General features: G+C 45.0%; 1 protein-coding gene across 2 annotated transcripts in view; it reads left to right on the top strand.

Annotated features, from left to right (window-relative positions):
• Positions 1-18,679, top strand: part of PRKDC (protein kinase, DNA-activated, catalytic subunit) — a 503,687-nt gene that overhangs the window by 202,119 nt on the left and 282,889 nt on the right. For both annotated transcript variants that reach the window (XM_073583775.1, XM_073583776.1), the window contains exon 36: positions 2,647-2,850. In XM_073583775.1, coding sequence (XP_073439876.1) covers positions 2,647-2,850 — 204 coding nt within the window. The remainder of the gene's footprint in view (positions 1-2,646; positions 2,851-18,679) is intronic.

The following is an 18,679-nucleotide window of genomic DNA, read 5'->3' as shown; positions in this document are numbered from 1 at the left end:
TGGGCGGTAGGGGCCTCCTGGGCCATTCGGCACCAGGCTTCGGCACAACAAGTGGGTAAGGCGGCCACTTGGACTAGCCTACACACGTTTACTAAACACTACAGAGTTCATACCCAGTCCTCAGCGGACGCGAGCCTGGGTAGACGGGTTCTGCTGGCGGCGGTGCCCCAAGTTTAGGGACTGCTTTGGGACGTCCCATGGTTCTGAGGCGACAGAGTAAAGGAGATTTTTGTGTACTCACCGTAAAATCTCTTTCTCTTAGCCTCTAATTGGGGGACACAGCTCCCACCCTGTTGCCCTTACGGGCCGTTGTTACGGTTGAGTTCTCATGTTGTTCTTTGAGCTTGTACATAGTGGCCTTCTTACAGGCATGGTTATGTTATTTCTGTTATGTTCCTCCTAATGCTTTTGCACAAAACTGGAGAAGGCTAACGCCGTCCAGGGGTGTATACTACAGAGGAGGAGCCATAGTTAATCTTTTTCAGATTATGCATAGTGTCGCCTCCTAGTGGACAGCAGCATAACACCCATGGTTCTGTGTTCCCCAATTAGAGGCTAAGAGAAAGAGATTTTACGGTGAGTACACAAAAATCTCCTTTTTTACATTATCATGAAAGAGAAGATTTCAGTACATGATTGGACCTATTTAAGAACTCTTATTCACAGTAGGTGATGGTCACCGCTCACCTCCACCTCCTCCCTGCATACTTACCTTAGCGCATGGCCACAACATTATCCCTTAGAGCCAAAGAGTCATCCTTAGACTCCAGTATCGTTTGCCCATATGGTTGCTGTGAAGCGCATCTCTGACCTGCCGTACACAACTCAGAGCTATAGTTCAGGTAAGACGTCCAACCCCAAAGTCTTGTGTAGAAAGTGGAATGCAATAACACACATAGATATAAAAGAAATAGGTAACTTTCTGATGTTACATTGCCTTTTTTACATTTTATTATGAAACAGAGATGCAGCAGCAAAAATTAAAGTATCAACAAGGTTTTTTAAGGGTATGTTCACACATTGCGTTTTTTTGCCACGAAAAAAATGTAGCATTTTTCTGTCCCAGCAAACTGAATAAGATTTTGAAATCTCATGCTCATGTTGCTTATTTTTTCCTTATAGTTTTGAAGCAGTTTCATATCTGCACCATGTCAATTCTAAAAAAAAAATATCAAAAACATGCTTTTATGCAGTGTATTTTTCTGCCAAGAGATGCGTTTTTGATGCAGAAATGTCTTCAGCAAATACTTAGAGGTTATCCTGTTCAAATCGATAAATCTGCAGTCATTTTGTGTGACTGCATACTTATGAATTCCCCAGTGCACGCACTCTTTCTGAGCCAGGAGGGTACGTGTGCATTATGCATACTCCTGGCTAGACCCCGTCCAGTGGGCTCAGCCTCGCTCCATACACTTGTATACATTCCCTCTAGTCCCCGGCTCAGAAATCACACAGTGCGTACGCTGGGAGGATAAATAAATCTGCAGTTACACAGAGTGACTACAGACATATCAATTTGCAGCGAACAACACCTTTAATGTGTTCACATATCCTAAGGCCTCAATCAGACATCTGTTTTTTTCACTTATGAGAAAAAGACTGAGTTTCACCAATGATTTTCATCAGTTTTTTTTTCCCTTTATATTGAAAAACACGAATTGCACTCGTACGTCAAAAACTGACATGTGAATAAGGACTTAGGCATATTTCCTTGGTGCTTTGCCAGTATGTGATATTGCCCATCATCCTCGCAGTAAATCAAGTAGTGTCAGGACTCTCCTCTATGAATTGAAGCTCAGAGATGCTATTAAAGGGAACCTGTCACCTCATTTTTCGTATATAAGCTGCGGCCACCGCCATAAGGGGCTTATCTACAGCATTCTGTAATGCTGTAGATAAGCCCCCGATGTAACCTGAAAGAGAAGAAAAACAAGTTAGATTATACTCACCGGGGGGGGACGGTCCAGTCCGATGGGTGTCGCCGTCCGGTGCCTCCCATCTTCATGTGAAGACGTCCTCTTCCTTGCTTCCTGTCGCGGCTCCGGCGCAGGTGTACTGCTCTGCCCTGTTGAGGGCAGAGCAAAGTACTGCAGTACGCGGGCGCCAGACCTCTCTGACCTTTCCCAGCACCTGCGCACTGCGGTACTTTGCTCTGCCCTCAACAGGGCAGAGAATTATACCTATGCAGGAGCCGCGACAAAAGCAAGGAAGAGGACGTCATCGCATGAAGATGGGAGGCCCCGGACCGGACCGCCCCCCTGGATGAGTAACTTGTTTTTCTTATCTTTCAGGTTACATCGGGGGCTTATCTACAGCATTACAGAATGCGGTAGATAAACCCCTAATGGCGGTGGCTGCAGCTTTTATGTGAAAAATGAGGTGACAGATTGCCTTTAATTGTCCATCCATTTTTTTTAAATATTATATTATTGTAAGAATGTCATTAAAAAGTTGCCAGAATCTTACATCTTGCAAAATCTACCAACCTGCCTGGCCCAATGTCTCTAATATGAAATGGAGGTTGTATTCTGAAGACGTGATAATCAATCTCTTGCACAGAGAATCTAGAGCAGAGAAATGACTCTATTCCACTATTACTGACTCTCCGATTGTTTGGGCTGTATTAAATTGTGCCTTTTCTTTCAGTGTCAAGAACTCGTAAGCCTGCTGCTGAACACGGTGTTGTTAACAGTGCCATTGTCTGGGAGCGCGCAAAGGAGCTTCATTAACTTTTCTCATGGAGAGTATTTCTACAATCTATTTTCTGAAACTATTAACAAGGAGCTGTTAAAGAACATGGACACAGTTGTGCCAACTCTGCTAAAGTCATCTGCCGAAAATCCAAAAATGGTAACCAAACATTAATATAGTAATAGAATAATCCTCGCTTGTAACTGGTGGTCATAAAATATTCCTAACGTTTATATACAGACTATTAATACCTATAATATCACTCTACTAATTCAGGAAAGAAAGTCTTTGTGGCTGTTTGAGATTTACCCCTTTTCAGCACAACCTGTTTTCATTGTTGCTTGCACTTCCATTTTTTCCTCTCCTTACAAAAGACATACGGTACATTTTTTATTTTTCTGCCAACGTAGCTGTTTGTGGGTTTATTTCTTTGGGATGAGTTGTAGTTTTAAATGACTTGTTCATTTTACCATATTATATACTGGAAAATGGAATCAAATCACAGGCGGCTGATGGTTGTCCAAAACATCACTCCGGTACCATAATGAGCCATAATGAGCCTTACCAACATCCTATCCCAATATATAGTATGGGTAATAATACTAATATTAGCAAATCCCTCCAATTAGAAATGTAGTATAGTTTTTCTGATTCATTATGTCTTTACTCATTGGCAGGCATTGCAGGCCCTTAAGTATCCATAGTTACAACCACTGATACAGTGATTTAGTTAACTAGTTGCTAGTGGTCATATCCATGGATTTCTAAGGTCCTGCATATAAAGAATGAGACATGGCGAATCAGAAAAACTATACTACATTTCTAATTGGACAATATTATTATTATTACACCTATTACATATTGGGATAAGATCTTGGAGATGGGAATACCCCGTTAAATGTCACTTTCAGAGACTGACACTAGATGCAGTTGTTACTGTTAGTTGCCTATATAACTCAGGTGTCATCCACCATGCATTGAGCAGGCTCTGCTTCTGAGCCCCCTCCATGCACCTGGCACCCAGTGGGATGTATAGCACATGTCCTAAAGGGAATAATCACCTAACACTTAAAGGGAATGTGTCATCAGACAATGACCTATTGTTTAAAAAAATTTTTTCACATTTAATGTATTTTTAAAACATTTTTGATAATAGAGAAAAAAAATGAAATCTTTCATTTTTTACACTGGCCACAAAACCTTGCATTAAACTCACAGTTGCTGTTCTATGCAGAAGAGCCTCTTCCACAGCCTTATTATGTTTGGACAGGACTATACATTATATACAGTTAATAACAAAGAGTCTACCATTCACAATAGGTGATGTCACAGCTCACCTTCTCCTCCCTTCACAATGATGGCATTCTCAATATATACATTGGGGCAAAAAAGTATTTAGTCAGTCAGCAATAGTGCAAGTTCCACCACTTAAAAAGATGAGAGGCGTCTGTAATTTACATCATAGGTAGACCTCAACTATGGGAGACAAAGTGAGAAAAAAAATCCAGAAAATCACATTGTCTGTTTTTTTTTCATTTTATTTGCATATTATGGTGGAAAATAAGTATTTGGTCAGAAACAAAATTTCATCTCAATACTTTGTGATATATCCTTTGTTGGCAATGACAGAGGTCAAACGTTTTCTGTAAGTCTTCACAAGGTTGCCACACACTGTTGTTGGTATGTTGGCCCATTCCTCCATGCAGATCTCCTCTAGAGCAGTGATGTTTTTGGCTTTTCGCTTGGCAACACGGACTTTCAACTCCCTCCAAAGGTTTTCTATAGGGTTGAGATCTGGAGACTGGCTAGGCCACTCCAGGACCTTGAAATGCTTCTTACGAAGCCACTCCTTCTTTGCCCTGGCAGTGTGCTTTGGATCATTGTCATGTTGAAAGACCCAGCCACGTTTCATCATCAATGCCCTTGCTGATGGAAGGAGGTTTGCACTCAAAATCTCACGATACATGGCCCCATTCATTCTTTCATGTACCTGGATCAGTCGTCCTGGCCCCTTTGCAGAGAAACAGCCCCAAAGCATGATGTTTCCACCACCATGCTTTACAAGTAGGTATGGTGTTTGATGGATGCAACTCAGTATTCTTTTTCCTCCAAACACGACAAGTTGTGTTTCTACCAAACAGTTTCAGTTTGGTTTCATCAGACCATAGGACATTCTCCCAAAACTCCTCTGGATCATCCAAATCCTCTCTAGCAAACTTCAGACGGGCCCGGACATGTACAGGCTTAAGCAGTGGGACACATCTGGCACTGCAGGATCTGAGTCCATGGTGGCGTAGTGTGTTACTTATGGTAGGCCTTGTTACATTGGTCCCAGCTCTCTGCAGTTCATTCACTAGGTCCCCCCGTGTGGTTCTGGGATTTTTGCTCACCGTTCTTGTGATCATTCTGACCCCACCGGGTGGGATTTTGCGTGGAGCACAAGATCGAGGGAGATTATCAGTGGTCTTGTATGTCTTCCATTTTCTAATTATTGCTCCCACAGTTGATTTCTTCACTCCAAGCTGGTTGGCTATTGCAGATTCAGTCTTCCCAGCCTGGTGCAGGGCTACAATTTTGTTTCTGGTGTCCTTTGACAGCTCTTTGGTCTTCACCATAGTGGAGTTTGGAGTCAGACTGTTTGAGGGTGTGCACAGGTGTCTTTTTATACTGATAACAAGTTTAAACAGGTGCCATTACTACAGGTAATGAGTGGAGGAAAGAGGAGACTCTTAAAGAAGAAGTTACAGGTCTGTGAGAGCCAGAAATCTTGATTGCTTGTTTCTGACCAAATACTTATTTTCCACCATAATATGCAAATAAAATGAAAAAAAAAAACAGACAATGTGATTTTCTGGATTTTTTTTTCTCAGTTTGTCTCCCATAGTTGAGGTCTACCTATGATGTAAATGACAGACGCCTCTCATCTTTTTAAGTGGTGGAACTTGCACTATTGCTGACTGACTAAATACTTTTTTGCCCCACTGTACTTAAATACCAAATTTCAGTTTATTGCTGCTAATACTCATGTGCAAACAAGAAGTAGGAGTCCAGCATTAGGCCTAATGGCCAGTGTGCATGATGCAGGTTTTTTGTTTTAAATGGGAGGAGTTAGAACCTTTTTAAAATGGTTTTACAGAAATAAGCTCAGTTTGTCAAGTTACACTAGGTTAAAATACTAATAGCTGTTACTCCTAATCTGCTGCTCCAGCCAATCCTCTCCATCACTGCTCGTTAGCGTCATTGACTTCACAACTACAGCGCACATCACCACTGCAGCCAATCATTGAGGTCAGCTGTCAAGCTGAAGTAGTTGACATCAGCTCAGTGCCAGGAGTAATAATGTGCTCTGTACTTGTGACATCTAAGCTGCAACCTGTAAACGGGCAGAAGAGCTGAACTGCCCCTGAGACGTCAGTTGACTAGAGGAGGGAGAGTAACTTTTTTTTTTTTTAATTATTTTAACCTAGTACAAGCCGATAGCATGAAACCGCTAATTCACATAAAAATAAAATTAAAATCTACTCTGTTAAAATGTATAATTCAATGGCACATTTCAAATGTATAGTTAACATACTTTGTGCCCCTCTCCCCATCATGAACGATCCTGCCAACATATACTTTCATCCAGTTTACATGACCAAAAATGGTTGCCACAATCTTTATAGATTCACATAAAACCATTTTGTTTCTTTCACCCATGACCGCACCACAGAGAGAAACCTACAAGATAAAAGGGCAGCACCTCTGCCACGCATCAGTTGGTTTCCTGTCCTTGACGAGGAACCTTGTTGGGATGCAGGCAGTGGCTCAGTCCCTGCTGCAGCCAGTACAGGGGTTCTGGAAGTGCCACAGCGGGTCCAGGGGACCTGGCTGACATGCAGGTGCGAGTTAGCAAAGTCATTCTCTGTAGTTGGTTGGCTACCGCGTGGCATCTTTAGGACTATAATCAATTTTGAGGGGCCTGAGCAGATTCCTGATAATTGAGATGTTTACTTCTATACCAGGAAAAAACTTTGAACAAATTATTAAACAGCATGCCTGTAAATGCTTAGATAAGAATACAGTAATTAACCAGACCCAGCATGGGTTTGTAGCAAACCAGTCGTACCAGACTAATCTAGTTTTCTTCTATGATTGAGTCAGACTGGGTGGATAAGGGAAGTGCAGTAGATGCAGTATATATCTCGACTTCAGCAAAGCGTTTGATAACGTATCTCATACTAACCTTATTGAAAAAATGACCATTTATGGGATTGACAAGGCTACGATTAGGTGGATTCATAACTGGCTCAATGATCATACTCAGATTGGTAATAAATGGTTGCGCATCCAATTGAAAGAAAGTCAAGTGGAGTACCACAAGGCTCTGTCCTGACCTAAATTTTGTGCAGCGTTTTTATGAATTATCTAGCTAAGGGAACTGAAGGTATACTAATCAAATGTGCAGTTGATGCAAAGCTAAGGGATAACTAACTCTAGAGAAGACCGAGAAACAATTTAGAAGGCTATAGATAAGCTTAAACAATGAACAGTGACTAATAGAATGCTGAGTGCTGGAGATGTTTTCTACTATTATAACAGAATGGTATTTATCAGGGAGAAATGGAAGATTCTACATCTGGGCAAGAAAAATTAAAATTGTATCTACGGAATGGGAGGAATAGAACTAAGCAACAGCATGTGTGAAAAACACTTGGGTATACTAATAGATCACAGATTGCACATGAGTCAAAATTGTGATGCAGCAGCAAAAAAGGCAAACACAGTTCTAGGATGTATTAAGAGAACCATAGAGTCTAGATCACATGAAGTCATTATCCCCCTCTACTCCTCCTTGGTCAGACCTCATCTAGAATACTGTGTCCAGTTCAGGGCACCACATTTTAAAAAAGTTATTGAAAAACTGGAACAAGTTCAGAGAAGAGCTACCAGGATATGTGGACTACAAAGTATGTCCTACGAGGAAAGGTTTAAAGGATCTGGGAATGTTTAGTTTGCAAAAAAGAAGGCTAAGAGGAGACTTAAAGGGAGTCTGTCACCCCATTTTTGGCCTATCAGCTGCGGCCACAGCCATCACGGGCTTATCTACATCATTCTGTAATGCTGTAGATAAGCCCCCGATGAAACCTGAAAGATAAGACAAAAGAGTTAGATTATACTCACCCCGGCTTTCGGTCCGGTCCGATGGGTGTCGCCGTCCCGTCCGGCACCTCCCATCTTCATATGATGATGTCCTCCTCCTTGCTTCTCCCTCGTCTCCTGTGCATGTGTACTTTATCTGCCCTGTTGAGGGCAGAGCAGAGTACTGCAGTGCGCAGGCGCCGGACCGCTCTGACCCTTCCCAACGCCTGCCCACTGCAGTACTTTACTCTGTCCTCAACAGGGCAGATAAAGTACGCCTACACCGGAGCCGAGGGAGAAGCATCATCGTATGAAGTTGGGAGGTGCCAGACCGGACCGCGACACCCACCGCACCTGACTCCGCCCCCCGGTGAGTATAATCTAACGTGTTTTTCCCTTCACCCATGACAGCACCACCTGAGAGAGGGATCCGCCCCGCCAGGACAGGAACCTACTGAGACATAAGGGGCGGCACCTCTCCCCCGCTTCAGTTGACCTGAGCGGAGGCGCGTCATTTAAAAAGAGGAGGCAGCAGCAAACAGGTGGTGCAACATGGAGTCAGAGCAGGAACGTTCAGCGTCCCTGCCTCCCTCTAAGCCCTCTGGCAGAAAGCATGGAAGCCATTCCAGCAGCAGTCGCCCCAGCCGCAGGTCGGGGGACTCCTCAAGATCCAAAGAGCGCAGGTCACGTGCTCTGACGCAGCCTCCGAGTCCGGTACCCTTGATTTTGGGTGGTGAGTGATCTTCGTGAATGTTAGCATTATGTTAATAGGGGCTTCTGTTGTATGCTTCACCCTGTAGGAAAGGCCCAGAAAAACAGGAAGCAAGAAGAACAATAGGGATTGTGCTGTATGTAAATCTCCGCTAGCAAGAGATTGGCAAAAAGATCTCTGTGCTGCGTGCATTCAGCGGACTATGGCGGAGGAAGCGCCTAGTTTCGCAGCCAATCTGATATCTGCCCTAAGGTCGGAAATGGAAGGCTCAATTAAGTCCCTATTGAAAAAAGGGAAAAAAACCAGGAAGGATCCCCCTAGTTCCCCCTCGGATTCTGCGTCAATGTCATCTCAGGCGGAAAAATCATCCTCTTCAGACTCCTCAGACAGCGACATGGGGGGTAAACCATGTTTCCCCGTAGAAGACACAGACGCCCTAAAGGCCATTAGAACTACAATGGGCCTACAGGAAGAAAAGGCAGCTAAAACCCTAGAGGACGTCATGTTTGGGGGGCTTCAGGAGAGGAAAAAATGAACCTTTCCAGTAAACGAGAAAATCCAGGCACTTATTGAGAAAGAGTGGAAAAAGCCCGAAAAATCGGGGGGCCCTTCCATCCACCTCCAAGAGACGATATCCCTTTGATCATAAGGATGCGGAGATATGGGACAAAATCCCCAAAATAGATGCAGCAGTGTCCAGGTCCTCCAAAAGGTCGGCCCTGCCCCTGGAAGACGCAGGGGTTCTTAGAGACCCGCTGGACAAGAAAGCGGACTCATATTTGAGGCACGCATGGGAAGCGACAGCAGGAGGACTAAAACCGGCGATGGTGGGCACTTGCACGGCACGGTCCCTCATGATCTGGCTGCAGCAATTAGAAGAAAAGCTGGCTTCAAGGGTCCCAAGAGAGAAAATCTTATCGGAGATGTATCTCTTGCACGGGGCATGCAGCTTTTTTGGCCGATACCTCGGCGGACTCTATGCGGATGACAGCCAGGGCAGCGTCACTATCAAATGCTGCTAGACGCGCGTTATGGCTTAAGGGCTGTCCGGGTGACCTTCAGTCCAAGGCCAAATTATGGTCTCTCCCCTGCGATGGTCGATTCTTGTTCAGCAAGAACTTGGACGATATTCTGGAGAAAGCAGGCGATAAGAAAAAAGGCTTCCCCAGATTCCCTATGGATCAGAGGAGACAGCCCTTTCGGAGGGGGAGATTCAATAGGGGGCGTCCTCCCGCTGACAGGAGAAGATGGGAGGATAAGAGAAAAAAAGAATCAGGGTTTATGTTTGGTGGAGGCACCTCCACCTCAAAGAAGTCGCCACAGTGACGCCAGTATTCCAGTGGGGGGGAGATTGGCACTCTTTTTCCAAGCTTGGGAAAAGATCTCCAATGCCTGGATCCTGACCATCCTAACAGAAGGCCTGAAAATTCCCTTTATTCGTCAGTCAAAACCCGTGGTCGTCATCACACCCATCAGGAAGGTGACCGAAGAGCAGGTGGCCTTAGAAACAGAGATCCTGAGCCTGATAGACAAGCGGGTACTCTCCGAGGTACCACGCATACAGGAAGGTAAGGGGTTCTTTTCACCCCTTTTTCTGATAAAAAAAACCTGATCAAACATTCAGGACAATCACAAATCTAAAACTGCTCAGTCTATGGATAAGGAACTTGACCTTCAAGATGGAATCAGTAACTACGGCGGTGAAGCTGCTACACCAAGATTGCTTCATGGCCGTAGTCGATTTAAAGGATGCGTATTATCACATCCCTATCCACCCAGATTACCAGAAATACTTGAGGGTAGCACTTTATATTCAAGGCATACTAAGGCACTTTCAGTTCAGGGCTCTTCCGTTTGGCATATCTATAGCCCCGAGAGTTTTCACCAAGGTCATAGCGGAAGTGACAGCCTTTCTCCGGATTCACGACACGGTCATAATACCATACCTGGACGATTTTCTTATAGTGGGCAGCTCAGAGGACCACTGTACAGCGCAGTTGACCCGGGTGATCAACACCTTGCAGGAATTAGGGTGGATAGTCAATTTAAAAAAATCAAAATTGCAACCCCTATAAAAACAGACCTTCCTAGGATTTATACTAGACTCAGAAAGGCAAGAGTGTCTGCTCCCAGAGTCCAAAATAGAAAAGGTGCAAAATCTGGCCTTGACGGGCCACAACCAACCACGTATGACATTAAGAAGAGCAATGTCCCTACTAGGTACCCTAACATCCTGTATTCCGGCGGTCAGGTGGGCTCAGTTTCACACCCGGCAACTCCAGGGGGAGATACTAACAGCACAAAGATCGCTAAGAGGGCGTTTAGAAGGAAAGCTGGAGCTTTCCTTAAAAACCAGAGACTCTCTCAACTGGTGGCTGGACAAGACAAATCTGACCTTGGGAATACCGTGGGACAGACAGACATCAGATATAATCTTAACAGATGCAAGCTCCTCGGGATGGGGGGCACACCTAAGGGGCATCATAGGTCAAGGTTCCTGGACGCGTCAAGAAAAGGAAGCATCCTCCAACCTGAGAGAACTGTGGGCAGTGAGCAAGGCCCTAAGTCACTTTATTCCGCTATTCCAGGGTCGAAATGTACGCATCATGTCAGACAACAAGGTAGCGGTGGCATACATCAACCACCAAGGAGGGACAAGATCACACTCCTTAATGGACGCGGCGACAGACATTCTGAGCAGAGCAGAGGAACACTTACACTCCTTGACAGCCTTACATATAAAAGGGGCAGAAAACAGAGGCAGACTTCCTGAGTCGCAATACCCTGAAGCAGGGGGAATGGGCGCTAAACCGGTCCATTTTTCAAAAAATAACTCCGCTTTGGGGGAAACCGGTGATAGACCTCTTTGCCAACAAGCACAACAGGCAAACAGAAAGGTTCTGCTCTCTAAACCCGAGAGAAAAACCATGGGCAGTGGACTCATTGCACATCCAGTGGAACTTCTGGCTGGCTTATGCGTACCCCTCAGTGGCTCTAATTCCAACAGTTGTCAGAAAAATCAGAAACGATCAAGCCAGGGTGATTCTAATAGCTCCATTTTGGCCAAAAAGGCCCTGGTTTGCTCTGCTACGAAGGATGTCCCTCTCCGATCCATGGGTACTGTCAGTAATCCCGGACCTACTAGCTCAAGGTCCAATATTCCACGCTCAGGTCAAAGGATTCCATCTGACGGCGTGGAATTTGAAAGGTCGCTTTTAACGGATAGAGGGTTCTCCCCCGGGTTGGTGGCCACCCTGCTAACGAGTAGGAAACCAGTGACAACTAACATCTACGGCAGAACATGGATTAAGTTCCTGCAGTTCTTAGGTAGGCCGTTAGGAAAAGAACCCCCGATTAATGCCATCCTGGAGTTCTTACAATCGGGGTTGCAGATGGGGTTAGCAGTGAACACACTTAAAGTTCAGGTGTCTGCACTAGGGGCGCTCTACAACTGCAAATTGGCATCAAATAGGTGGGCAGCCAGATTTATTAAATCCTGCCATAGAGCTAGGCCTATCCCAATACCCCGGATAGCCCCCTGGGATTTAAACCTGGTGCTAGAAGCCCTTACAAAAGATCCGTATGAGCCATTACATCAGCTACCCCTAAAGTTTCTGACCCTAAAAACAATCCTGTTAGTGGCCCTTATGTCAGCCCACAGGATAAGCGACTTACAGGCTCTCTCAGTAAATCCACCTTATACGCAAGTCTTTCAGGATAGGGTAGTGTTAAGAACAGACCCCGCTTATCTGTCCAAAGTAGCATCAGATTTCCATCGGGGCCAGGAAATTGTCCTTCCATCTTTCTGCGAGAACCCAAAAAATCTGGGGGAGGAAAAATTCCATAGTCTGGATGTTAAGAGAGCTCTTGTAGAATACATATCTATGACTAGCCAGTGGAGGAGGTCCCAGTCCCTATTCTTAGCTTTTCAGGGTGCCAGGAAAGGCTATGGGGTTTCAAAAGGGACTATTGCTAGATGGATTAGGGAGGCCATTAGTGTAGCCTACACAGCTAGTGGTATCCCGATTCCTGACGGCATCAAGGCTCATTCCACCAGAGCCGTGGCGACCTCCTGGGCTGAAAAAGCAGAGGTATCGATTGAACAGATTTGTAAGGCTGCTACCTGGGCCTCACCTTCAACCTTCTTAAAGCACTATAGGTTGAATCTTTCCTCCTCTGCTGACTTAACCTTAACTTAACCTGGTCCCTCCCTAAGGTGTTTTGAAGTCTCCAAAAATCTCTCAGGTGGTACTGTCATGGGTGAAGGGAAAACCACCATGGTTACTTTTTCACCATATGGGTGTGCGCAATTAGTAGGGTGTTTTTTGAGTGTTGTGGTGTTGGATTAAACATGTAACTAACCGGGAAGTCCTCTCGGTGCTCTGTAACCCAACTGAAGCGGGGGAGAGGTGCCGCCCCTTATGTCTCAGTAGGTTCCTGTCCTGGCGGGGCGGATCCCTCTCTCAGGTGGTGCTGTCATGGGTTCCGGAAAAAACGGCTACCGGTAAGTAACCATGGTGGTTTTCTTATCTTTCAGGTTTCATCGGGGGCTTATCTACAGCATTACAGAATTCTGTAGATAAGCCCCTGATGGTGGTGGCCCCAGCTTATGGGTCAAAAATGGGGTGGCAGATTCCTTTTAATAGCTGTTGCAGTGTAGAGGGATCATCTCTATTCTCCTTTGCACATGGAAACACAAGAAGCAATGGAATGAAGCTGAAAGGGAGAATATACAGATTAAATATTGGAAAACAATTTTTGACAGGGTGATCAATGAGTGGTGAGTTCTCCTTCAATAGAAGTCTTCAAACAGAAGCTGTACAGATATCTGTCTGAGATAATTAAGTAAATCCTGCATTGAGCAGGGGTTGGACATGATGACCCTGGGGGTCCCTTCCAACTCTAACATTCTATGATTCTATGTGCCAATACATGTGGAATGCCAGAAATTCCTCGGGGTGGCATTAGCCATAAAAGGAGAAATCAAACGTTTGTGTCAGATCTGTCAGTGGCCCCTCGTGTTTTTACAAAAATAATAGTGGAAGAGACCGCTCACTTTCGAGAACAGGATATGCTAGTAGTCCCGTAACAGGATGACTCCTAATTGTAGGCAGGTCAGTTCATCACTGCAACTTCCAATTACAATCGGTTTGCGCTACCTTGAAGGAAATGGGATGGCTCTTGAATCTTAAAAAATTGAGACTAAAGCCACTAAGAGTACAAGTCTTTTTAGGTCTTACGCTGAACTCCATAAATCAAGTGTTGTTTTCCAGATGGCAAGATAGAAAAAATATGCAGCCAGGTATCCGAGGTGATAAAAGTTGCCACCATGACGCTAAGGATAGCTATGTCTTTGCTAGGTTCTCTGACCTCTTGTATCCTGGCAGTGTTATGGGCCCAATTTCAAACCAAAAAGTGGCAGTGGAAAGTTCTAAAGAATTCACCTTGAAAGGTTGTCTGGAACAGAGATTAAAATAATCCCCAATTAATGACCCATTCGCTTCTTTGGTAGTTGAACATAGAGAATTTAGCCATTGGGGTGCCTTGGGTACACCAAATATCGAAGGTAATTACAACAGGTGCAGACTCAAATAGATGCAGAGCTTATTTAAAGGATCGCCATGTCTGCAAAGTATACTTTTTAACCTGCATTCGGCTAAAGCAAGGGTGTTGGGCTCTGAACCAGTTAATTTTCAATCAGATTGTGGACATATGGGGCTTGCTGGACATAGACCTAGTCATGAACAGGCAAAACAGGAAAGTGGATAAATTCTGTTTTTTGAATCCCAGAGAGAATCCTCAGGTAATTGATGGTATTACGATCTAGTTTATGCTTTTCCACCAGTGATACTAATATCAGCAGTCCTGAGATCAGGGAAGACAGGGCGAGAGTTATCCTGATAGCACCCTTTTTACCCAAGAGGCCATGGTTTTGCTGTTTGAGACTGATATCAGTCGGCAAGCCATGGGTGCTATCGGAGGTCCCAGATCTTCCCTCCTAGAGCCAGGTTTAGCATCCTCAATCAGCCAGTCTACATTTAACAGCATGGAACTTGAAAGGTTGCTGTTAAGGAACAGGGAATTTTTCTCATAGCTTAATTTCTACCTTACTCCAGAGCTGTAAGGCCATCACCACGAAGATCTATGGTTGGACCTGGAAAAAATTTCTATCCATTTCAGAAGCTAAGCTGGGGGATGGAGTGCCAGTTAGTTCTATTTTAGAATTCCTCCAGAAAGGGACTCTCCAGTAGCACCTTTAAAGCGACCCTGTCACCAGGCTTGACCGATATGAGCACCCCTGTAGGATCTTACACCTCCTACCAAAAGGACAAACTGGGACATAGCTGTTAAAGGGAACCTGTCACCAGTTTTGTGACATAGCAGCTAAAAATATCACCTTAAGCCGCAAAACAGAAGTGTCAAGCGCCGACACACGTACTTCAGGCTCATGTACTGGAACTACGTTTGCCAGCGCATGCACACTTCTCTTTTTTGGCGTTGCCTGCAGATGGTCACAACATACTGCGCAGGCACAAAACGAAATATTTCTGAGCAGGCGTGAGATGTTGCACAGCGCAAGAGGCGTTATCCATGAAGTAGGACGGCGAGCAACAGCTGATGGGAGTGATGTAGAAGTCTGAAACCACGCCCATCGGACCGGACTGAGAAGATTACCATACAGTGCGGGAGACATTAAAAAACGTTTTCGTGAGTATACAAGGGGACTCAGGCGGTTCTAGAAGGATGTAGGGAATGCATAGTAGATGCTGAATATGGCGGATATTTTTAGCTGCTATATCACAAAACTGGTGACAGGTTCCCTTTAACAGCTATGTCCAAGCTTGTCCTTTTGGTAAGAGGTGTAAGATCCTACAGGGGTGCTCTTTCCTTATTAGAGGATTCCTTGGTCATCGTTTCTCAGGTGCTGTCATGAGTGACGGGAAAAATGATAACCACTTACCAGTAAGGCTACTTTCACATTAGCGTTTTTTAGCACAGCACTTCGTGCGCAATAGAAATGCATGCAAAAAACACACCATGTGTTTTGCATAGGTTTGCGTTTTTTAGGCGCATGCGTTTTAACCAGTTTCTAGTCATGTTAACTCTTAAAATGCATGGAAATGTGCACGCCTGTGTTCCCATAGGCTGTAATGTGTTATTTTGTCGCATTCCGTGCGCATGCGTTATTTTGACACCGTTGTACTGACCCAAAAATGCAACAGGTTGCGTCTGGTGTGCCTAGGCGCACACCTTAAAAAAACAGCATGCGCACGAAAACGCATACGAACGTGTACAAACGATAGACCATGTGCATGCCATGTTAAACATAGGTGCGCATGACGCATGCGCATGGACGCGCACGATGCGCTGCGCAAAAAACTGCTAATGTGAAACCAGCCTAATTTGATTTTCCTGAAACCCATGACCACATCCCTATTATTCCCTCCCTCTGGCTTGTGGTTGATTGTAGTCCTCACTCTTCCCTTCTCACAAAGAAGAATGGGCTTGAGTGTATGTATAAATAATAACAAGAATAATTATTATAATTCGGGTGACTTCTACTTGAGTTCTTGGAAACCACATGGAGGAAGTTTGAGTTGCCTTTTTATTTTGTGCTCTTGGCTTTCTGTCCAGTGATTGGGGCGGATCCAACTCCCCAAGGTGCTGTCATGGGTTTCAGGAAAATGAAATTACAGGTATGTAATTATCTTTATTTTTTTTTATTTTTTTTAGCCATAAAATTTATTTTATTTTATTAAACATGGCAGAACAAAACAAAGTCGTACAAGTATTTAGTTTCTGTATAGTGTGCATGAATAATAAACAATATAAACGATATAAGGCTATAAATGACCTTAATTTTACAAAGATATACATGACAAAGACAAGACAAGACAGTAAGGAGTAGAAGGAAGGGGAGGGGAAGAGAAAAAAAAAAGGGGGGGGGGAACCTCAATTAAATCGACTAATCAGATCCGAACTCAGCCGCACTACAGGTCGGATCCCGCTGCATAATAATCCCACGGGGACCAAATTGCCTGAAAGCGCACCACCGAATCATTTAGTAAGGCTGTAAGGTGTTCCATCCTTCTGACATCCATGATCCGTCTAATGAGAGTCTGAAGCAAAGGGGGACTCGGCTGCCTCCAAAAGCGCGCAATCAGGCATCTGGCCGCCGTAAGGATATGTTGCAATAATCTATTGGAGAGTTTGCCCATACCCGGCGCCCCGTGACCCAGGAGAAGCACCAGCGGGTTTAGTTCTATATCTGTATGCAATACCTTGTCAATGAGGGACTTAGCTTGACCCCAAAAAGGTACAATTTTTGGGCATGACCAAAATATATGCATGAGGGACCCAGTGCTTTTTCCACATCTCCAACAGGAGGGAGGGACAGAGGGATTCAGTCCATGCAGAAACTCTGGAGTGTGATACCAGTGCATTAGTATCTTATAGATATTTTCTCTATAGAGAGTACACACTGACGATTTTGCGGCATTCCTCCAAATGACAGACCACTCTCGGGAAGAGATACGCCGCTCCAAGGCGGCCTCCCACTTGCGCATGTATAGAAAAGATTCACCAGACCCACCCCGTGGATTCGATAAAAGGTTAGAAATTTCTGAGATCAGACCCCTGGTGTTCACGCCCCTCCTGCAAATTTTCTCGAAATCCGTGGGGATCGAAGCTCCCGCTTTACCATATAGGGAGTTAGCAAAATCTCTGATTTGTAGGTATTGAAAGAATTCCCTATTGGAAATCGAGAAATGTTGCTTAAGATAATCAAAGGAGTGAATCTCCATGGTCTCCCCGTCTATAATATCCGCAAATCTAAATAGGCCCGCTTTAAGCCAAGGGTGAACCATAGGAGACTCTAAACTGCTTGGGAGCTGTGGGTGATAGATGAAGGACACCAGGGGGGAGCAAGGTGACATGAGGGCAAATCTCCGTGTGCAGGTATTCCAAATGTTACGGGTGAACTGCATGGGGCCCAAAAGGGGTGGAAAGGACTCACACCGTGCTGGCGACCATAAGAGAGAGTTAGGGTGTATTGGGGCAAGCCATAATTTCTCTATTTCATTCCACTTGCTGTAGGCCCATAGGGATGTCCAGCAGGGGATTCTCCTCAGGTGGGTAGCCCAGTAGTAGTTAAGAATATTTGGCACAGAAAGCCCTCCCCTGGTCTTATGAGCTGTGAGAACCTCCTTAGCCACTCTATGGCGCTTTTGTTGCCATATGAACCTAAGAATAGCCGCCTGATGGGACTTCAGTTCCGAGACCGGAACTCCAACTGGGAGGGTCTCAAAGGCGTAAATCAATCTGGGTAAAAGGCTCATTTTTACCGCCTCTATCCGACCCATCCACGAAAGAGGGAGTGATTGCCATTTATTCAGGCGGGCTTTTGATTCTTTAAAGAGGGGGGGGAAGTTTAGTTTGTAGAGGGTCTCATATGAGGACGTAATATTCACCCCCAAATATTTCACAGCATCCTGTTTCCACCTGAATTTAAAATTCAGGCGTAGGTGGTCCCATACCTCAGGGGGGATGTTAAGCGGCATAGCCTCCGTTTTGCTGGAATTGATTTTATATCCAGATAAGTCCCCATATCACCTCAAAGCCCTCATGAGGTTCGGAAGAGACACGTGGGGATTAGTGAGCGTCAATAGGACATCATCAGCAAATAGTGCGATCTTAAAAGATTTACTCCCAACCATCACCCCAGAAATATTGGGGTCCCGTCGTATGGACGCTGCCAGGGGCTCTATGCAGAGGGCAAACAGGAGAGGCGACAAAGGGCACCCCTGCCTAGTGCCATTCGATAAAGTGAATGGTTTGGATGTACAGAGAGGGAGTTTTATGGCTGCTGTAGGGTGGTTGTATAGGGATCTCAGCGCGGACAGAAATCCGCCCGAGATGCCAAAGACCCGCATCGTACTAAAAAGGAATGGCCAGGAGAGGCGGTCGAAAGCCTTCTCGGCGTCAAGACTCAGTACTAGTGTTTGCAATTTCTTTCGGTTCGAGATGTCCACCAAGTCCACAACCCTCCTGGTGTTATCACCCCCTTGACGGCATGGAATAAAGCCTACTTGGTCTTTATGAATAATCGAGGGTATGCATTTATTAAGTCTGGAGGCCAGTAGCTTGGTGAACACC

This window comes from Dendrobates tinctorius, unplaced genomic scaffold (genome assembly GCF_039654945.1).
Source record: "Dendrobates tinctorius isolate UK_male_01 unplaced genomic scaffold, ASM3965494v1 ptg000081l, whole genome shotgun sequence".
NCBI classification, from domain to species: Eukaryota; Metazoa; Chordata; class Amphibia; order Anura; family Dendrobatidae; genus Dendrobates; species Dendrobates tinctorius.
This window is presented reverse-complemented; position numbering and strand designations above follow the sequence as displayed.